Source organism: Catharus ustulatus, chromosome 14, assembly GCF_009819885.2.
Source record: "Catharus ustulatus isolate bCatUst1 chromosome 14, bCatUst1.pri.v2, whole genome shotgun sequence".
Lineage (NCBI taxonomy): Eukaryota > Metazoa > Chordata > Aves > Passeriformes > Turdidae > Catharus > Catharus ustulatus.
In genome coordinates, this window is record NC_046234.1 from 155,994 (window position 1) to 175,148 (window position 19,155).

The window sequence follows — 19,155 nt, forward strand, 5'->3', positions numbered from 1 at the left end:
GCCAGCAGCCATGGGTGAGGCCTGGTCCCTACCTGCTCCTCATAGAAGAGGTCATTGGCTATGTGCAAGATCTTTTCCACAGCTATGATGCCACCAATGGTGTGCACCTCCATGTCCACAAGCATAGTGAGCACTAAGATGGCTTCCACCAGCAGCTGCCTGTACTCTGGCTGGGGCACACGGTTGAGGACAGACTCCACATGCACAGCAAACTTCATTTCCCCTGGGGTCATCTGTGAGGGAGTAGAAAGAAGTGTACGTAGAGCACTGTATCACCTGCTCAATTCCTGAGCTATGCTGGGCAGTCACCCAGGGTAACCAGCACACAACAACTCATGTGCCCCATTCCCCATTCACATTAACTCCTACCTCTCTGGTTGTTGAGGAGGGAAGAACAAAGCCTTCCACAGAGAGGCCGTGGCACTGCAGAACAAGGAGGAGAGATGATGGTTATGGCTTGGAGAAGCACCATGCTAAGATACACAGGTCCAGACCACAAACTTGCTCCCATGTGAGCACTGGTGCATGCTGCCCATAACACTCCAGCTCCACCTCCTGACTCCATATACCATCACTTCTTTCTAATCAGTTCAGAGTCAGCCAGAACCCCCCTGCATGGGACTCTGTTCCCTGGCTCACCATGCTGAGTATGGGCTCTGCCCAGAGCACCTTCAGCTGTGGCTCCAGCCATGCCCTTGTCTGCCTGATGCATGAAGCACCTGAGCAGACTCCAGCTCACCTCTGCAAGGTGCAGTCTGAGGTAGATCCCACAAGACTACAAGGCAAGTGCATGTCTTCCACAGCTTTTCAAGGTCAACTACAGGCCTTGTCTATGAAGCACATATCTACACAACATCAGGGACCAGCCCTGAGTGTCTAAGTCCTCCTGGCAAGACTGGTGCCTGGGACCAGAGACTCACATGCATGGAGAGGCACCAGCTGATGTTTAACTCACCTTCTGCAGGACCTTCCACACCTTCTGGTAGAAGCCCACAGGAACACGGTTAAGGGCCCCATCCAGCCGGCGCCTCCGCTGCCACTGTCCCTGCCGGCTGTCCTTATTGCCCTGGTCTTCTAGCATGCTTGAAAAGGAGTCCTTGCCCAGCAGCTCTGTGTGCCCAGCAGACTGGGCAGACAAAACAAGAACCACAGAGACTGCTGCAAAGTTAAATATCCCACAGGAACCCAGCCTGCTGCTGCTCAAGCATTTGTGGTTCTCCAGCCTCATTCCCAGGACAGAGCTGCCACCCCCTGCCCCCAACAAAGCCCATCCTATGGCCCCAGCCCCCTACAGCACTCCCCACAGCACAGCTCCTTCCTGCAACCATGAACAGGACAGACCCCATGTGAGCAGCCAACAAACACAGGTTACCAGAAATGACTTGAGGTCGGTGTCCCTGGACTGCAAACTGAGTGGCTGAAGAAGAAAAGGGAGAGATGGAAATGAGACAATGCCAGAACAGGGCAGCAGTCACAGCAAACAGAGCAGCAGCAGTACAGATCAGGATCAGGTCAGAGGGCAGTTATCGCAGGGCCAGGGTTGGCTAGAGACAGGGAGTTTTGAAAGGAAAGCTGCAGAGGACTGCACATGCCAGGGCTGCAGCAGCAGTGGGTTTGTGTGGGCCTGCACACAGGAGCAGGACTGCTACTGCTCTGCTGGTCACTGGTATGGGCAGTGATTTAGTCTCAAGCAGACAGGAGGACCAGTAAGAAGGTTACTGCCCCCAGCCACCCATCTGTGATGTCAGGTTTCACACTGTAGCAAGTTGGGCCTAACTCTGCTGCATCACCCTGGCCCAGCAAGCTCTGTCTCTTTGATGACAAGACACCTTCCAGAACTTGGGACTCCTCCTGGATACAGCCACAAGAGGAAGTCTTGTAGGCATTTGCAGATGACCAGATGCCTCTTTCCCCAGAGAAAAAATGGTGGGGAGGCTGCAGGCAGGATTCAGTGAACTGTCCTGCAGTCACTACTGGTCATGGCACTGGCAGCATCATGCCATCCTGCTCAGCAGATTTTGTGGGTATAATGGAATGCATTTGAGCACAGCTCCCAGCTGGCTGTAATGGTAGTCACTTAGTGGGGAAGCCAACTCATTGCTGCAGCAGCTGAGGGAAGGTCATTGACTTGTGCATGCGGGGAAGCTGCCCTGGTGCATGGCATGAGGGGCAAAAGCTGAGGCTTCAGGACCAGGGAGACTTCACCTTACTCCCAGGCAGAGATTGCCTACGTTTATCCAACTGCTGCAAGAGAAGAAGGAAATGAAGGTTCTGCTGTTGGAAGATGCCCACCAAGTCAACAGCCACACCTTGGACATCACATGGTCCTCTCCACCCCTGTGCTCCCCCTGAACTGCCAGAGCAACCCCTACCCACGACCAGATTCATCCTAACTTTCCTCCCAGGGCAGGACTGGAGACAAAATTAGCTCCTGGAAGCATCTGTGTCTCCCACTCTTCCACCAGTTCTGCCTGGTTTGTAGCTGGTTTTCACCCACAAGACCAGTCATGAGTGGCCTGCACCACCTGCCCTCACCTGCTTGATTTCACTTTTCAGCCTCACAAGGCCAGTGCGCTCAGACCTGGTGCCCCCAACAGCTTCCATGTCACAGATGGAGACAGCAGTGGTGAGTGACGAGTCCACTGAACGCACTGGTGGAGAAGAGAGGTCTAGTGTGGGCAATATCGCTCAAGGCATGGCCATCCCTCATCACTGCCCAGGCACTGGTGCCTCTGCATGACTTTGCCCTCTAACATGACAGCATCAGAGATCCATGAATGAAGGACAGAAATGCTTCAATACAGAAATGCTTCGATTCAGACCCAACCAGGTCAAGTGCCAAACTAAGCAAAGCTCAAATAGCCACGAGATTCAGGCTTGATCCCAGAAATCACTCAGCATATCCTTATGAAGAGCACAACTTCCTACTGACCTCCAGTACTGTGCTGAACATGGGAGAGAACAGGGACACCCTTCACAGGTAGGAACATGTAGATCTGGCTATGCCCTTGCACTCAGCTTTGCCCTGAGATGCTCTCTGCTGGGACTTACCGCTCCTTTCCACCCCAAACTCCTTGCCAGAGAGGATGTGGTAGAGGAGGCTCTTCATGTCTGATGGGCTGAGATTCATCAGGTTCTCTGTGGCTTCTCCAGCTGGAGAGAATAGAAGTGCGATTTTGTAGCCTGCCTCACAGGCCTCCTAGGACATTTCTACCCTGCATGCCATTCTGTGAGCAGGAGGAGCACTGGTACAGGAGCTCATCTGTCAAGGACATACACTATCTCCAAGTGTTGCCTATAACATGGACTCTTCATGCTAGTCTGACACATGCTGGGATGGAGACTGCAGTGCAGTCAGTTTCTGCTGCTCAAGACCACATCCAGCTGCAGACACTGGCACTTCCATGCAGGGTCTTGACCTAGCCTGAGCTGCCCACTTTTACCAGTACACTAATTTCACGACCATAAGGCGCACCAGACTATAAGGCACACCTCCGGGAGTTGGCAAATTTTGCAACCTTGTACATTATATAAGGCGCACCGGACTATAAGGTGCATTTTTATTTTTGCAGCGAGGAGCTGCGAATTAGTAATGGAATCTCGTGATCGTGGAGTTTACTGTCAGGTACTCAATTTGCAAACATTTTTCAGAGAGGCGTAGGCTTTCAAAGGCAGCCTCAGGCGCCCTCCCCGTGCAGTGGGCCCTGGCATTCCCATCCGCCCCCAGTGCCGGCTGGCACCCCCGTGTGGCTCTGTGCTGCCACAGTGCTGTTCCCTCTCGCGGCTCTGTGGAGCTGTTGTGCCGTTCCCTCACTTGGCTCGGCGCTCCCGCCATGCCACCTGTCCCTTGCTCAGCTTGGAGCTCCTGCCGTGCTGTTCCCGCTTGCGGCTCGGTTATGCTGCCATGCTGTTCCCCCTGGCGGCTCCGTGGAGCCACGATGCTGTTCCCTCGCACAGCTCGGCACTGCCACCCTGCCACCTGTCCCTTGCTCGGCTCGGCGCCCCCACCATCCCGCCTGTCCCTTGCTCAGCTCGGTGCTGCCACCATGCCGTTCCCTCTCGCAGCTCTGTGGTGCCACCATGTTGTTCCCCCTCGCAGCTCCGCGGTGCCGCCTCCCCCTCACGGCACGGGGCTCCCGCAGCGCTGGGGCTGCGGCGGCTCGGGGAGGGGTGGTGACTCGGAGCGGCCGTGGCTCGTGGCTTCTGTGGCAGCCTGCTCCCTCCCTCCCTGCGCCGCCCCGGCAGCCCCATGCAGCTCCGGGAACCCCGTGCCCCCATGGCGCTCAGGGAGCCCCATGCCCCCCTAGGCTTTTCCCCCACGCCGCCGCTGCTCTGATGCCAGTAGGCTCGTGCTGCACCGCAGCTGCCCCGATGCCACCATCCTTCCCTCCCCGCCCGGGCTGCGCCACCGGGCTTTCCCCCCCACGCCCGGGCTGCTCCGCTGCCGCCAACTTTCCCCCTGTGCCAGCGCTGTCCCGATGCCATGGGGCTCGCCCCAGCCTGGCGCTGCCCCGATGCCGCAGCTGGGCGGGCTCTGCTTGGCTCGGGACTGTTGCGGGCTCGCACTTCCAGGTTGGCAAATTTCGCAACTTTGTACATTATATAAGGCGCACCGGACTATAAGGCGCACTTCCGGGTTCGAGGGAAAATTTTAGTCAAAAGGGTGCGCCTTATAGTTGTGAAATTACTGTACTCCTTTCTGGCTGACAGAGCCCCAGGCATCACAGCACATACCCCAGCTAGGGTGCTGTCCCTGCCACATGTACCTGAACAATGCAGGGAGTGTGCCAGCTCTGTTGCCATCACCTGGATGATGAGCCCAATGCGGAGGCGGAACATCTCAGCAAATAGTGCAGGCTGTGTGCGTATGTACATGGCCAAGTACACCATGATCTCCTGGAGGGGCAAAGGCACATCATCTCACTGCTGCTCACCAGGGCAGACACCCAGCTGTGGGGTCCTCTGACACCCTGGCCCCTCACCTGGGTGAGGACAGACACACTGAGGTTCTTCTCACTGGCTTCATCAATAAGGCGAACGAGTTCCTCATAGGGGATCGGGCTGGGGCGTGGACAAACAACAGAGCAGGTGAGAGGCAGCAGAGCAAACCCTGCATACCCCCAGTCTGTACAGCCTCAAGACGAGAGATGTAGGCTGAGGACAGCCACCCAGGGCCACTCCTGCCAATGGACCCCAGACCCAGCCCAGCATGTTTGGGTGGAGAGAGATGCCACACTCACGTGGAGATTGTCTTCTCACGTGGTTCTGGGGGCAGCCCCACCGTCAAGTGTTTCTGGTGAGACAGGAGGTCAGTACAGGCCTGGGGACAGAAAAGCAGCTGCTGTCAACAGCTGAGGGTTTGGGGGCTCAGGATAAGCCAGAGGGAGACGGAGCTGATGTGGCCATGGTTCACCTGCTCACTCTGCTGCCTCCACCCTGACAGACGTCAGTCTGCTAGAGGCTAGCTGTTACCTCATCCAGAGCTTCAACCTTCTTCTTGAGGATGCCAGAGATGTAGCGGATCAGGGCCCACTGGCGTGTCTCCCCCACCCGCACATACAGCTCAGTGAGGAGCTCCTTGACGGTGGGGCCAGGCTCACTATCAAGCCCCGTGTGCCACTCGGGTCCCCTGTGAAGGTGAAGGAGGTGAGGCGTTATATCCAGCAATTTGCCTGTCACAGCTCCCTAGCAAGCCCCCTGGGCTGTGCCAAACCCCTCTATGCACAGTGAGGCCTTAGGACACAGAGATCATCCTACTTGAGGATGTGGAGCAAGTAAAGGATGTCTGCTTGCTCCTGCAGCGTGGGGCAGATGCGCAGCTGGTTCACCAGTGCCTTGCAGTCCACATTGCCATCCTCATCACGTGGCAAGTTCATCTCTGCGTAGAGTGTGTGGCTCTGGGGGGAGACCCATGCTGCTGATTAGCACCACCAGCACCCTGCACCAAATCGACCCATGCATATTACCCCTCATCAAACAACAAGACTTGCCCTTGCAATCCTGCTAGGACATTCTGCCTACAGCTGAAACGACAGCTCAGCCTGGGAGAGACAGAGCTCACCTTGCCGTCTAAGTCATGCTGGTGGGGTGAACTCAGTAGCTTGACCGACTGCTGCGATGCCTGAAAGATCTTGCTGGGGACATACATCCCAACATCTAAAAAAAACCCACAGGTTGGAGGAGATACATCCAGCCCCAGTCACACTACAGTGCCCCAAACTACCTCAGACACTGACAATGCTCCCCCAGCAGTCCTTGAAGAGAAGCTGGCTAAGGGAGAAGCAGCCTCTGTCCACCCAGAGGAACACTGCAGGGAGCTGCCATTCTTTATCAGGGCTGCACAGGCACGACCTCCAAGATACTCCATGGCCAGGACTAACATGATGGACATAAAGTGCCTTTGCCCAGGTAAAGGCTTAGTTCCTCTGCAATCCACGGGAACCCCAGCATTGCACACCTGTGAAAGCTCCCAAAGCACTTCAGCCTCAACCCTGGGCTCAAGGGAAGGTGTGGAGGGTGTTGGGAGTTACTCACTCTGGATATGCAGGTCCTTGGCCTTGGATGCCAGGGACATGAGGTCACGGGTGGTGTGGACAGCAGCCCTGAAGCGGCTCAGCCCTCCCTGCTGGGTGGTGGGAGGCAGGTTTGATTGGGGAGTCGTGTGCTGCAGCAAGTGATCCAGATACTGAGCAACCTCATCGTCAGTGTCCTCTGGAAGGGAAGGCAGCAGAGCAGGGGTTCAGCCACTTTGAGCTGTGGCACCCAAAAGCCCAGAGAGCTCCCAGCTATGCCTCAGCAGGGACAAAGCTTTGCTGGCTGCACAAAGTGACAATTTAGGGCCAGTGCTGGCAGCCAGATAGACTAATGGACAGTGCCAGCAGCCAGGCACATAAAGCATGCCTGTTCATGCATAACTCCTGCCTGCGGCACTGCCTGCCCCAAACTGGTGCTCCCTCCGTGTCCCACCTTGTCAAAGGAAGCAACGGGGCTGCAGTATGTCTCTGATCCAAGCCTGTGCAAGGACAGGAACGTCCTACTCAAATCCAGTGGAAAAACCCTCACACTACCTTCTCTCCAGGAAAGAAGTGGGGAGGTACAGCCAGAGGCAGCTTGTCCAAGCAGAGACCACTTACAAGCACCCCAGCACAGTAAGGGCATCTTTCAACCAGGACTCCAGCAAGCGAGCAAGACAAGGTGTGTTTTGCAGGAAGGTGGGAGGTGGGAATTACAGGAAGAGTTATGGGTCCTGCCTTGCTCTTTGCCCAGCTTCAAGCAGCTCCCAACTACACATCAGGGGCACCAGAGACACCATGCACTAACAGCAGCATAGAAGAGGGTGCTTAGAGGCCAGGTCTCTGCTCTGTCAGGAGGTAAAAGTGAGGGGCTGCCCCAGATAAAACACAGTTAGTGCAGTTACAGTGGGCCAGGGCAAAGCTATGCAGCTCTCCAGCTGACAAACTCGGAGGTGTGTTGGCCCCAGGAAATGAGCTGCTGACTGCACCTGAAGCAGCATGGCATCCCCTTTCCACCCCTTGACAGAATGCCTCATGACAGTGCCTGAGGGCTAGGCTGGAAAAATCCTCTAAGCGCCACCCTTGAGAACATTCATCTGCCTGGCTGCAGCATTTGACCACAGGAAAACCTTAAAATTTAGTATCTTTGAGATGCTGTTGAAAGGCCAGGCATACCCTCTCACTGGAGCTGGGAGGCGAAGCAGAGACTTTGGACAAAAACCCCGATGGGGCCTGTAAGGAGGCCGCAGGTGAAGTGAGAGAAGGGCAAGAAAAATGAGCATTCAGAGTCCCAGCAGTGTGTTCACAGGCTGCAGGAGCTGCAGAGGTGAAACAGTGGGAAGGCTGATGATGACCAGTGCTAGGTCACTCAGGAGACATCTCCAGCCCTTCTTGCAAGGGCAACAGCAAAACTTGCACCCTGCCATGGTCCCAGCACAAAGGGGGGTCCCCTCATGCTGTGATGGGCCAAGGCACTCTCAGGTACTCTCCACATAGCAATAAAGGCTTCAATTTGGCACTCACTAGAGCAGCTCTGCCCAGGGGAGGGACAAAGGCTTTGGGATAAAACAGAGATTAATTAGGGACATGGTGGCTCTTCCCCACCACCTTGGTCACTGTTCTATCACCTTCTGCACTACTATTTTTGCATCAAAGACCCTCAGCTACATCTCCCAAGTGCAGGCAGACTGCTAAGCCTTTATCTCTTCTCCACACAGCAACTCATGAAGGTCAGAGCCACTCATTCCAGACAAGATCAACAGAGGGCCAGATGGGAACATGGTGAAAACCCAAGCACAAGAAGAACACAGCAGTGTATGTTGGCAGAGAGGTTGGGTGCTATGGTTGTAAGGGTGAGTTAGGCATTTGCCACCCCATGGCAGTCACTGGCCAGTTCTCCCTTACCATCCTCTGCTACCTGCAAGCCATGCAGCCATTCCTTGGCATCTAGCTTTTCAAAACTGTGACTGCTGAGCCTGTAACTCTTGGCAAAGACCTTACCCTCTGGCCCAGGGTCCATAAAGCTGAGGTGCGTTCGGCATGACGTTGTCAGGAACTCCGACAATTTACCAGTCTGAATTCTGGGCAAGAGATAGGAAGATCACATGGAGAGGAAAGGGGAGGTGATACCCTTGGCTTTACTTCCTGGCTTCAGGGCAGGCCCTTTGATGGGGAGAGATATGTTCACCAGCAGCATACACACACTGGTGTCTACTTTAGCTGCCTGCAACTCTTTCAGCCATGGTTGGGCATGGAAGGGCTGCCTAAAAGCTATTAGAGGAATCCCACAGCCATGGGTTTGATGACATGAAGAGCTATGCCCTCTCTTTCACTTCCTCTGTCGGGATTGTAGCCCCAGGGCATGCTGATATCCTAGCACACCCCAGTGTATCCTCCCCAGCTTGCTCCCCCACAGCCTATGCTTTGCTCAGCAGGTATTGTCATAACCAGGCCCTCTCCCTCCTGCACTGCAGGAAGCTGCACTCACCTTGCACCACCAAAATACCCATCCTGCAGTTTCTGCAGCATCGCCAGCACTGTGGGATGCACACTGCTGCTGGTTTCGTCTGTGTGGAAGATGCACAGGCAGTCAGCCTCTCACGCTCAAACTCACTCCCACAAAGTAACCCAGGACCAGGTGGGCATTCAGACACCCAAAGCACCACAGCCAGACCCTTACTCTGGGGTATGTGGTCAGGCTGTGGTACCACCCAAAAAGGGGAATTCTGGACTGTCCAGGCTGGATTCAAGGAAAACCATGCCAGGATGCACTCCAAGCTCCTTGGATTTCAACTTAGGCTAAAGCAGACAGTACCAGATAGCAGCACCTAACAGCCCCCTGCTCTGTCTCTGCCTTTCACAAGAGGAAGCAGAGGAGTTGGCTGCTGTTGAGGGCAGGAGGCACCACAACAAAAGGCACGCTCAAGAAATTAAGGAGATTTCAAGTACACAGGGAGAGACAGAAAGGCCTTAAAGCAGAACAAAGTCACCTTCCTGCACCAGGCTCACAGGGAAGCTGTGAGATGCTGCAGGCAAGCCAGTTCCATTCTGTGCCTTTGCTCCTTCTGGTTTACTGTTTTACCCTCTCTGTTGACTAAGAAAGCTTTTAGCAGGTGCTCAGTCTTAGGGAAGAGTCAAGATGCAGAAAGAGCATCAAGAACACTTCTACAGAGAAATTGCTTTTTTGGTCTTGCTCCCAAAAGGCCTTCCTAAAAGCCTATTTGCCGGGAGTCTGAATACATCTGTGCCAGCAAACAGCCCTTGAGCTGCAGGCACTAGTGCCTGACAGGCAGCCCTGTTAGCTGCCAGGCCAGCTGCCCACTCAGCACGGCTCCTCTGAGCAGTAAGCTCTTCACAGGACACTACTGGCTGCTTCAGCCTCACCATATCCCTGTTACTGAGATAGTCACATATCTGCCCACCCCCTTCCTCCAGCAGAGTTATCTCCCAGGGCTGCTCTAGCCAAACGCCTTGTGAGGCTGGAGTATCTATACCGAGCATGGTGTGGGAGATGGGGAAGGTGATGGTTGGTCGCCCAGTCATCCTCCAGCGGCTGCACAGGTAGGAGAGGTCCGTCCTCAGCATCTCCACAATCATCTTGTTGTCAAGAGCCAAGTAGAACTGCTGCTGGTCTATGAACTGTGAGGACAGCAAGAGACATGAACAGCCCTTCATGCAGTCACCAGGCCCTTATGGCACCATCCATGTCTTCCCACAGGCACACAGTCAAGCTAGCCACACTGTGCACCCAGAGGGCATCCACTTTGCACTGATGGCTCATTCCACCTTACCTAGCAGGTACAGCCTAGCAAGGGACCCTCAACTCTCATGGCAGCTACTGACCACTAACAGCTATGAGGACATAATTAACACCACAGCTCTACAGCAGCAGCATCCAGCCCCACACAGCCAGTCCATGCTGTGCCTGTTCCAAGCGAATATACATGCCCCATAGTGCTACATAGGCTTGCACACTGCTTGTCCCCTGGACACATGTCCCTGGCCTGCCATCAGCCTCCTTCTGGTGTCCTTGTCAGGGTGAGCAGAGATTTCCATCCAATACTGATCATTAAAAGGCTCAAACTGTCCCAATATCCACACAGCCAGGACCACCAACTGTGCTGCCTCATGCCACTGAGTTGGACTACTCCACACTCCCAGGCTGTTCAGAGAGTGTTGGGTCACACCTTAGAATAACTTGATACCCAGCCATTGAAGAAATTTCCTGTCTAGTTTCATATCACAGAATAGCTAGGAATGAGCCCGTGCAATGTCACTCACCTGTGGGGTAAAGGTAAAGATGCTCTTCCTGATTTTGTAGAGCTTGGAGGTCCCAAGGACACCCATATGCCGGTAGGGCCGTCCAGTAAGGCACATCTGCTTGTTGCGGCCTGGGAGGGCAGGAAGAGGAGTTTTTAGTACAAGCCTCCTCAAGAAAGAGGTTGCAGCAAGTAATGCCAAGCCTCTTGCTACCAGTCAGCATGGAAATGCTGGTTTGCAGTTGGGATATCCCAGAACCCTGTATCAAGCTGGTACAGCTCTAAGGGACAGTAATTCTCTATCCCCAGCCCTGCCCAGAGGGGTAGAGACATGCTGAAACAGTGATACACAGCCTGTCTTCACTTCTGCAGTGTCACATCTTGTGGTCTTTGGGTACACCAGAAGCTAGAGCACGGCTAGGGGTGCCCCTCTGCATGGGGCTGGCCCCGCTAAGTTGACAGCTCTATCAGCATTCCAATTGCTCCTGGATTACTCCCAAAGCCCAGGATGGTATAGCAAAAGCATCACCCCTTGCTTATCAGCTCTGGCAGCTGCCAGGCTGCTCCCCCTGCCCATGTCACATTTGGCCTTTTGGTGGCCTAAATTAGCTGCCAAATTAAATCACAGCAGATCAAGTGTCTCTTTTGGCCCAGGCTAAATCTCTGGCTCCTGCAAAACAAACCCTATGCCTGAGGGGTTGCAGCATCAAGTAGCAAGCGTGCAGAGGTGAGCACATTCTCCCTTCACACTCAGCCCTGCCCACCCACCAGCAACAGCCATACTGCCTGAGCTCTGGGCTCTCTTTGTCAGGGATGTCTAGAGGACCCTTCCTTGGGTCTGGCTAGCCTCCCCCATGCAGATCTGAGAACAGGAAAGGAAGACAACTCCTGCCGACACCAGGTGCAACCTATAGGGATCAGAGTCTCTGTCTGTTTCTGAGGTGACTGTGCAATTGCAAGCCAAAGCTCTATCCCAGTCAGAATCACACTGAACAGCACCATCTGCCACCTTGTTCCCCTTGGGCATCAGTGGCTTTATCAGGCCTAGAAATGGGCAGCAGAATCTTCATCAGTCAAGCAGAGAGCAGGACATGAGTGTCTATGAGCAGGAGTGCCAGGGGTGGGACAGACCCCCTCTGCACTCCCTTTGCTGCAGGAGCAGGGAGTCCAGCTCACCCAGCCGGGCATAGATGTGGCTGAGGATGCGAGCAGGCTGCACTCTGATGGGGTACACGTCTGCCACAGTCTCCACGTCAATGCCCTCCTTTTGCAGAATTGCCTTGATCCCGTCTGTTTCAGCCAGGATACACACTGTGGATGGAAGACAGTTTCAGTGCAACAGACACAAGGGTATGACAGCACCGCCCCATGCCTTTAGGGGCACATACAAGGCACCACACCACAGAGAGGAAGCTGTCTGGGGTCCCTTGGGAACCAGTTCCCACTGCAGAAGTCTGCTTTGCCCCTCCTAACACTCTGTACACACAAGTCCTCCCCATCAAGTGGCAGGAACAGAGTTTTCAACCTCTGCAGAGGAGGCTGCAGCAGATGGTGGTTTTGTGGGTCAGCACAGGATGAAATGGAAGGACTTGTACCCCATCTTCCACCCACCTTGCCAGGGCTGAGACTGGACTTTATTGGCAGCAACCCAGTAGCAGAGCCACCCCAGAGCCACCTCTGTGAATTCCACACAGCCAGAGTCCCTCCCACCTGCCAGGCTCAGGGGGTTGGAACTGGCTCCTTTCCCTCACCTTGGACCACCACATCAGGTTTAGGGACAGTCGCAAAACGGCGGTTGAGTGGATCTATTTCACCAGGAGCTAGAAACCCCTGTGGGAAAAAAGGTATAAAGACATTAACATTTTATGGGCAGGGTAGAATGGGTGATGCCTATGGACAACCCACCTTTAAGAGGTCCTGGAGGACAGAGGTGACAACTTCCCCATGGCAGGTGGCAGCATTTGTATATTCACAGCTTAGAGCCTGGTCCCACAGCCCTCCCCAGCACCCAGGGTGACCCTACCTCGGCCATCAGACAACCTAGGATATAGAGGGACTGTCCCCACATGTGTGGCAGCTTGCCCATGGGTATCCTGTCCACAGTGTGTGGATTCCTGTATTCTTCATCCACCTGGAAGATAAGCCAGAAGGTCAAGAAGGGATCCCCAGACATAGGATGCTGAAGGAAGCATCCTCACTGCATCTTGAAGTCCAAGGCTTAAAACAAGGCCCAACAACAGCATTTGTCACAGAGGATCCAAAAGAGCTTGGTTACATTCCTCGTCCCTTCTTATGACTGCCCCAGGCATCCGTATCAGACAACGGTGCAGCTGCTCAGACCATGTCTGGTTTCCCAGCTTGAGCCAGCCCACTAGAAGGACTAGCATGCCCCAGGAGCACATAGAAATGCTTTCTGATACTGCTGAGGAGCAGATCTCTCCTCGATGACCTGGGCATCAGAAAGCCACTGCTCTTAGCCCAGGCCCACACACATCCCCTCACCACTGAACTGGATCTCAGCACCACCTACTGAACCCAGGTGTGCTTGACCTGAGCTCTCAGAGCAGCCAGTCTCTGAGCAGACTGTCAGCAAAGAACTCTTGTGTGTGGGAGCAAGAAATGCTTCGGGAGAAAAAAACCAATTTTTATCCAACACAGTTTTGTAACAGCTCTAAGCCAACCTTTTTTTACATGAAGTTTCCATGCACTGCATGTACCCCTTCACTAACAATTTGGCTTGATAAGAACTTAATTATCTGGTAATGAGACTAGGAGTTTCAGCAGTTGGACTTTCATGATCCCTGTGGGTCCCAGAATATCCTGTGACTCTGTAAGACACTCCTGCTTCCCACCACAGATCAGGAGCACTCACCTTATCCGGTGGGACACTGTACAGCTCTGGCAGCAGGCATACCCCATTCTTCCCTTTGATGAGAACCCCCTCAAGGGCTTCCCGGTACTCCTGCACCTTAGGAAAGACGAGAGGGAATCTACTGCCAGTCATGGCTCCCTTTATCCTTCCTCTGCACACTTCTCCTGCCTGGGACTTTTTTCCACTAGCCCAGCAGGTCTCGCCTCTCTTACCTGCTCCATGTTTCCACTGAAAATCCCGTCAATCATCAAGTATGCCCAGAAGAGAGGCCACTCACACTCAATGTTCTCAAACAGCTTCAGCTCAGCAGGTTCATAGTAGAGGCGTTTGGGGTCCTGTTAGTGACATCACGGCAGGTGGTATGTAACAGGATCCCCTCAAACTGACAAGGCTTCTCCTCCTCCTGAGACCCAGGACTCAAATGTCCTCCTAGCTCAGTGGTTAACAAATAAGACTGTTGCTCATAAAATTTCCTGTTTTCTCTCCCCAAAACAGCAAACTCTCCACTTGCTCCCAGTACCCTGCTGGTCTAAGAGAGACAGAAGTAGCTTTGTGACCTTCAGAACTACTATAGATGAGGCTGTTGGGTAGCAGCTCTGTAGTCACCTTCCCAGGCCTCCAGCCCCTGCTCAGGGCTGGTGCAGCCCTGGGAGAGCCCACCTCAGCAGGGCTCCCATGCTGCGCACTGGTCCCACCTTCTCCCAGCCTAAGACACACCACCGGGTCCCAGGATGCAGGCAGAGGCAGCCTCTGGCCATCTGCTATGGGCATGGATGGGACATATCACTTCTCCAATGAGCTCTGGTATTTTGGGGAGCCTTGCCTAGACCCATGACACTGCCTGGGGCTATTCAGGGCTCCCTAAAACAGCCTTTGTGCTGCATCCAGGTGGGGTGCTGCTTGGCAGTCAAGTTCTGCCAGGCAGCAGGGCTGAGGACACTTACCTCTTTGGGAGTCCTATATCCATCCCGGAGGAACCGGCAGCAGCCATATCGCCCCTGGAAGGAAGGAAAAGATTTGCTGAGCAGGAGGCAAAGTGTAAGATATCTTGTACCTTCAATGCAGAAGCAGGGACAGTGTGTTTCCTTCAGCCAAATATCCCCTCCCTCACTCACCTAGCACTCAGATACTACAATCACAGCCTGGGGCCACAGCACACAGGGCTGCTTCTTTGCACACCCCTGCCACAGGTCATGGAGACTGGGAGAGGACATGCCCCAGCAACCCCCGCCCAGAACATGTTTTTGGGAAAAAAAGGGCTACAGCAGTTTGGACTGCAGCTGCCTCCTGGAAACAGTGAGACAAGGGCAGAGATGCTCACCTGCAGCTTGGTGATAATCTCCTGCTTGGTGATTTCCACCAGCTCACTGTCCTCCACAGCAAATGCCGGGTAGGAGATGACAGAGAGCACACTGGCATCCACCTCCTTGGATGTGGAGGCCCTGGGCAGCATTGAGTGGAGGATGGACTGGAGAAAGGGGAAGGAAAAGTGGTTTGGCTGTCAGGCCAGGCATCATTCACACTGCAAACCCAGCAGATCACAGGACCTCTTGCAACAGTGTAATGCCTGAATGGGTCTCACCTGGCAGTGCTGCACCTCATCGGACAGCACCCGTATCACTGACTGTGGGCCTCCCTTGGCTCCAAAGAGATCCAGCTCATCCAGTGCCTCCAGGGCAGCCTGCAAGCAGGGTGAGACCCAAAGAGGCACGTCCTTCACCATGCTGCTCATCTGTAAGACCTCTCATTTCATGCTAGTCCCTGTGTGTAAAGCACTGCCCAAAGTTGAAAGAATTTGAACCCTGCTGTGGCTGCAGAACATCTCTGGTCAAAATGGGACCACATCTCCAGACGTAAAAAGGACATTTGTGCCACACATCCCCTATTAACTTTTCACTGACAGTTCAGGCAAAATTCAGGCTAGAAGGGCAGTTTTATCCAAGTGCACAGGAAGAGTCTTGCTCCCCAGGAACCTACCACTGCATGGGGCATTGAGCCTCAGCAGTTCAACATCCCAGCCTGCCCTGTCAAAAAAAGCAGCTCAGGGCCACTGGTGCTCCTCATCCCACCAGCCCCCATTTCTTCTCAGCTCACCTTGGCCATGCCAACAGAACTGGCATTCAACTCGGTGATGCCCTGGTTTGTCTTGTCCCCACGCTCCCATATGCCAAAGTCCTGTGAACCAGGCACTGTTTCAGAACACATCCAGAAAGCCTTCGAATCCCACATATCCGTGGTGCTTCCAGAAGGTGCTGGTGTGGCTCAGAGGGAACTCACAGCTGTTCCTAGACACCAATCCAGTATCTCCACCACCAGAGCACACCCCCCTTCCCCAGCACATGCTACCCACCGCAGTTTTGTAGGCAGCTTCAATGTAGAATACAAGGTTCTGGATAAAGTTGACTTCATCCAAGCTGTGAATTATGTGGAGGCCTAAAGCAGAGGGAAGAATTCACATTAGCCTCTCCAAGCCCACAAGCATACTCAGGATGAGGCTGCAGTAACCCAGGGGCAATTCTTCCCCACTTGCATGGCTGCCCAATGGAAGCTATGTCCTAGCTGACTCCATCTCCACTCCCACCCCTTACAGCAGTACTGGGGCTTCAGAAAAACAGGGGCTTTTGGAGAGACCAACAACAAGGGGCCCAAATCCACGCCAGGTACTGAGAGCATAAGAAAACAGTGAGGGTCACGGAAGCCATTGCAACAGCCTGACACCCAGGAAGCTGCACCCAAACTGAGACTCTGGTGAACTTGAAGACCAACACACTCAAAGCTGCAATAGCAGCCCCCAGCATTACCTGAGGCCGTCATTTGTGCAAGCATGAGGAGGTAGAGAGAAGTAGCATCCATCTGTAGGTGACCCCATTCGTGGTCTCCTACCACAGTGGCACAGGTGTGGGTGTTATACTTGGCATGCAGACAGTCCCTGGTGCTCTGACTGTACTTGAAGGCCTCTACCTTGTCCACCTTGAGAAGGACAAAGAGATGCAGGCATTCATGGAACCCTATCTCCAGAGAGATCTGACAGCTCCCAAACCAAGGGCTGCCACATGCCATGAGTGGAGCACATGGAGTCATGCCTGGTAGGGCAGAAATTCCATAACCCCTGGGCTGAGCCCCACTGTGCGCCAAAGTAGTGAATGTAGGCTCACATGGTGCTGTGGCACAGGACTGCAGCAGTGGAGGGCCCACTGCCTCAGCTGCACCATGCAGAGAGAAAAGGGTTACCCCAAATGCCCTAAGTGAGGAGAGCTGTAGAATCCTAGCATAGAATCCTAGCACCTGCCAGGCCACGAGACAGGGAGCAGCTGGCAATGGCTCCACTGGCCGCCAGCCCACAGCTCTAGAACTTCAATCACACCCAGGACAGACGCTCACTCAGAACTTATTTCAAGACTTGCTGGAAGGAGGCCTTCCCTCTGCTCATCAGGGAAGGCTGGGGAGGGCTGGTACAGCTAGGACAATAGTCTCTGTGGCATAGCTGGGCTTTAAAGAGACCACTTGACACTCAGAGGTACTCCCCAGCCCCTACCTGTCTCATCATGCACTGGAGCAGCCCCCGCATCAGCTTCACCACGCTCTGCAGGAACAAGGAAAACAGGTTTATTAACCTCCAAGAGAAACCCTGACTCGGGATCAGCTGGCTGATGACCTTTGTGGAGCTCAGTGTCTGTAATCAGAGCCCCTGGTCACATTTTCACAGCCCCTGGGTGACAGCAGAGGGAAGACTTCTTGGTCTGCCAGCAAGGCCAGGTTGCCATGCTATGCAGTGGGACAGAGGGCATGCCTGCAGGACATGGCTCCCCAGCCCTTGAGAAAAGGGCTGTGGCCCCCGATCACCCCAGAGCCAGAGGTCTAGCTCTGACTGGGCTCCAGTGTGGTCTGGGAAGAGCAGGCTCTGACATCTATTCCTATTGCTTTCCGCATCGTGGGACAGCTGCACTGCACTGTCTTTGGGCCCCTGACCCAGCTGCGCCAAAAGCTGACCAGACCGGGGTGACGGCCGCCCTCGAGTGATACTAGTCCCGCCCCCGGCTCCCGTCCCCTCCTACCTGCTCCAGCTCGTAGGCCTTAGCCTTGTCCTCGTCGCGGTCGGCATTCTTGCGGTAGGCCAGGCCAAGACCCCACACCGCCAGGATGCTGTACACGTTGTCCCGGACCCAGGCGTCCTGGTAGTCGGCGCTGGCGGGGAGCAGCCCCGTCACGGCATCCTGCGGAGGGGACACACCGTTCACACGGAACTCCCTGGGCGCAGCGGGGCGCGCCGGGGCCCCGGCCCTGCTCCCCATTCCCGGGCAGGGTCCGCACCTGGTGGCGGAGGATAGTCTGCTGCACCAGACGCCCGTAGCCATCCAAACGCACACCCGAGTTGCTCCGGCTCCTCATAATGGCGGTGACAGGACCAGAACTGGCACTGGCGAGACGGCACGGGTCCAGTCAGAGCCCCCGACCCGCTCCGCCCCTCCGGGACCCGCTCCGCCCCTCCGGGACCCGCTCCGCCCCTCCGGGACCCGCTCCGCCCCTCCGGGACCGGCTCCGCCCGCTCGCTGCCCGAGCCGGTCTGGAGCCCCTTAGCGGCCGTCCCACCCGCGCTGCCCTGCGCTCCTCGGCCCACGGGACGCTCAGTACCGAGTGGCTGGACCTGCCACCACGGAGGCCCCGAGAGCGGGGGGGCCCTGCCAGTGGGCAAACGCTGAATATGGATACGCGGCTACAAGGACAGACACACGAACGGGCACACAGCCATACTCGCGGATACATGGACGGACACGAGGATACCTGTGCCGGTGTGGAACGGACAGACGGACTGGTGTGTGGTGTGGGAGCGCAGGGACATACGGATGGATCCCGTACCAGGCAGAGAAACGGCTCTTTGTTAACACCCACCCCAGCTGCAGGGCACCCATGAGGCGTCTGGATCCTGGCCCTCATTGCTTACATCCAGCTACGGTCCCTGGCAGGGTTCCTGGGGAGCAACTGCTCTCCACAGCTGAGTGACCTCCATCCTGGTTTCCCCTCTACAGTGCCCAGCCCAGATTTGCCCCAGCACTGCAAGGGTACATGGGACATGTCCCCTCTCTGCCCAGTGCCAGCCTGGAGGATGTGGAGGTTGTTCATGCCCACTTAAGAAGGGCAGCAGAAGGGATAGTGAATGGGCACCCTGTGGAAGCAAAGCAAAGGCTCAGTGTGGGGTTTTGGGGCAGGGGAAGGAGCTGGGAATAAGGCAGAAGGGGACAGGGATGCACTAGCTGGCCTGTGGGAGAGAAAAAGGCCAGTTCAGCCCCCTGTGCTGGCAACAGCTCCACAGAGAAGAGCCCTACCTGAGGGTGGGTTGGGTGTATGCCCCCAAAACCAGGACTCCTGGTGCTCCCCAATGAGATGCCAAGCTGTGCCCAAGGGGCTCACATAGCTGTGGGATCTGCAGGAAGATTCTCCCTGCAGGGTGCACCCAGACAGCAGGCTGGGATCACTGCACCCTGCACGTGGCAGTCACAACAATGATGCAGGC

At 55.1% G+C, this 19,155-nt stretch overlaps 1 protein-coding gene across 3 annotated transcripts in view; it reads right to left on the reverse strand.

The window, feature by feature from the left end:
- The window catches only part of PHKA1 (phosphorylase kinase regulatory subunit alpha 1), a 21,128-nt gene extending 2,997 nt beyond the window's left edge, over positions 1-18,131 (reverse strand). Inside the window, exons 1-32 of one of the 3 annotated variants that reach the window (XM_033072355.1) lie at positions 17,955-18,131; positions 17,699-17,857; positions 17,179-17,226; positions 16,445-16,613; positions 15,994-16,076; positions 15,738-15,818; positions 15,226-15,324; positions 14,965-15,111; positions 14,588-14,641; positions 13,856-13,978; positions 13,644-13,739; positions 12,795-12,902; positions 12,523-12,601; positions 11,948-12,082; positions 10,794-10,903; positions 10,007-10,151; positions 9,001-9,079; positions 8,514-8,593; positions 6,535-6,711; positions 6,062-6,156; positions 5,758-5,897; positions 5,473-5,629; positions 5,241-5,320; positions 4,983-5,061; positions 4,767-4,896; positions 3,052-3,153; positions 2,536-2,651; positions 2,206-2,241; positions 1,373-1,417; positions 956-1,126; positions 370-423; positions 33-233 (exon numbers count right to left, since the gene is read on the reverse strand). In XM_033072355.1, the coding sequence (XP_032928246.1) occupies positions 33-233; positions 370-423; positions 956-1,126; positions 1,373-1,417; positions 2,206-2,241; positions 2,536-2,651; positions 3,052-3,153; positions 4,767-4,896; positions 4,983-5,061; positions 5,241-5,320; positions 5,473-5,629; positions 5,758-5,897; positions 6,062-6,156; positions 6,535-6,711; positions 8,514-8,593; positions 9,001-9,079; positions 10,007-10,151; positions 10,794-10,903; positions 11,948-12,082; positions 12,523-12,601; positions 12,795-12,902; positions 13,644-13,739; positions 13,856-13,978; positions 14,588-14,641; positions 14,965-15,111; positions 15,226-15,324; positions 15,738-15,818; positions 15,994-16,076; positions 16,445-16,613; positions 17,179-17,226; positions 17,699-17,857; positions 17,955-18,032 (3,456 nt within the window). In that variant the 5' untranslated portion in view covers positions 18,033-18,131. Of the gene's footprint in view, positions 1-32; positions 234-369; positions 424-955; positions 1,127-1,372; positions 1,418-2,205; positions 2,245-2,535; positions 2,652-3,051; positions 3,154-4,766; positions 4,897-4,982; positions 5,062-5,240; positions 5,321-5,472; positions 5,630-5,757; positions 5,898-6,061; positions 6,157-6,534; positions 6,712-8,513; positions 8,594-9,000; positions 9,080-10,006; positions 10,152-10,793; positions 10,904-11,947; positions 12,083-12,522; positions 12,602-12,794; positions 12,903-13,643; positions 13,740-13,855; positions 13,979-14,587; positions 14,642-14,964; positions 15,112-15,225; positions 15,325-15,737; positions 15,819-15,993; positions 16,077-16,444; positions 16,614-17,178; positions 17,227-17,698; positions 17,858-17,954 lie in introns of all 3 variants that reach the window. The other 2 variants (XM_033072354.2, XM_033072356.2) reach the window with 2 other exon arrangements.
- Positions 18,132-19,155: the final 1,024 nt, after the last annotated feature.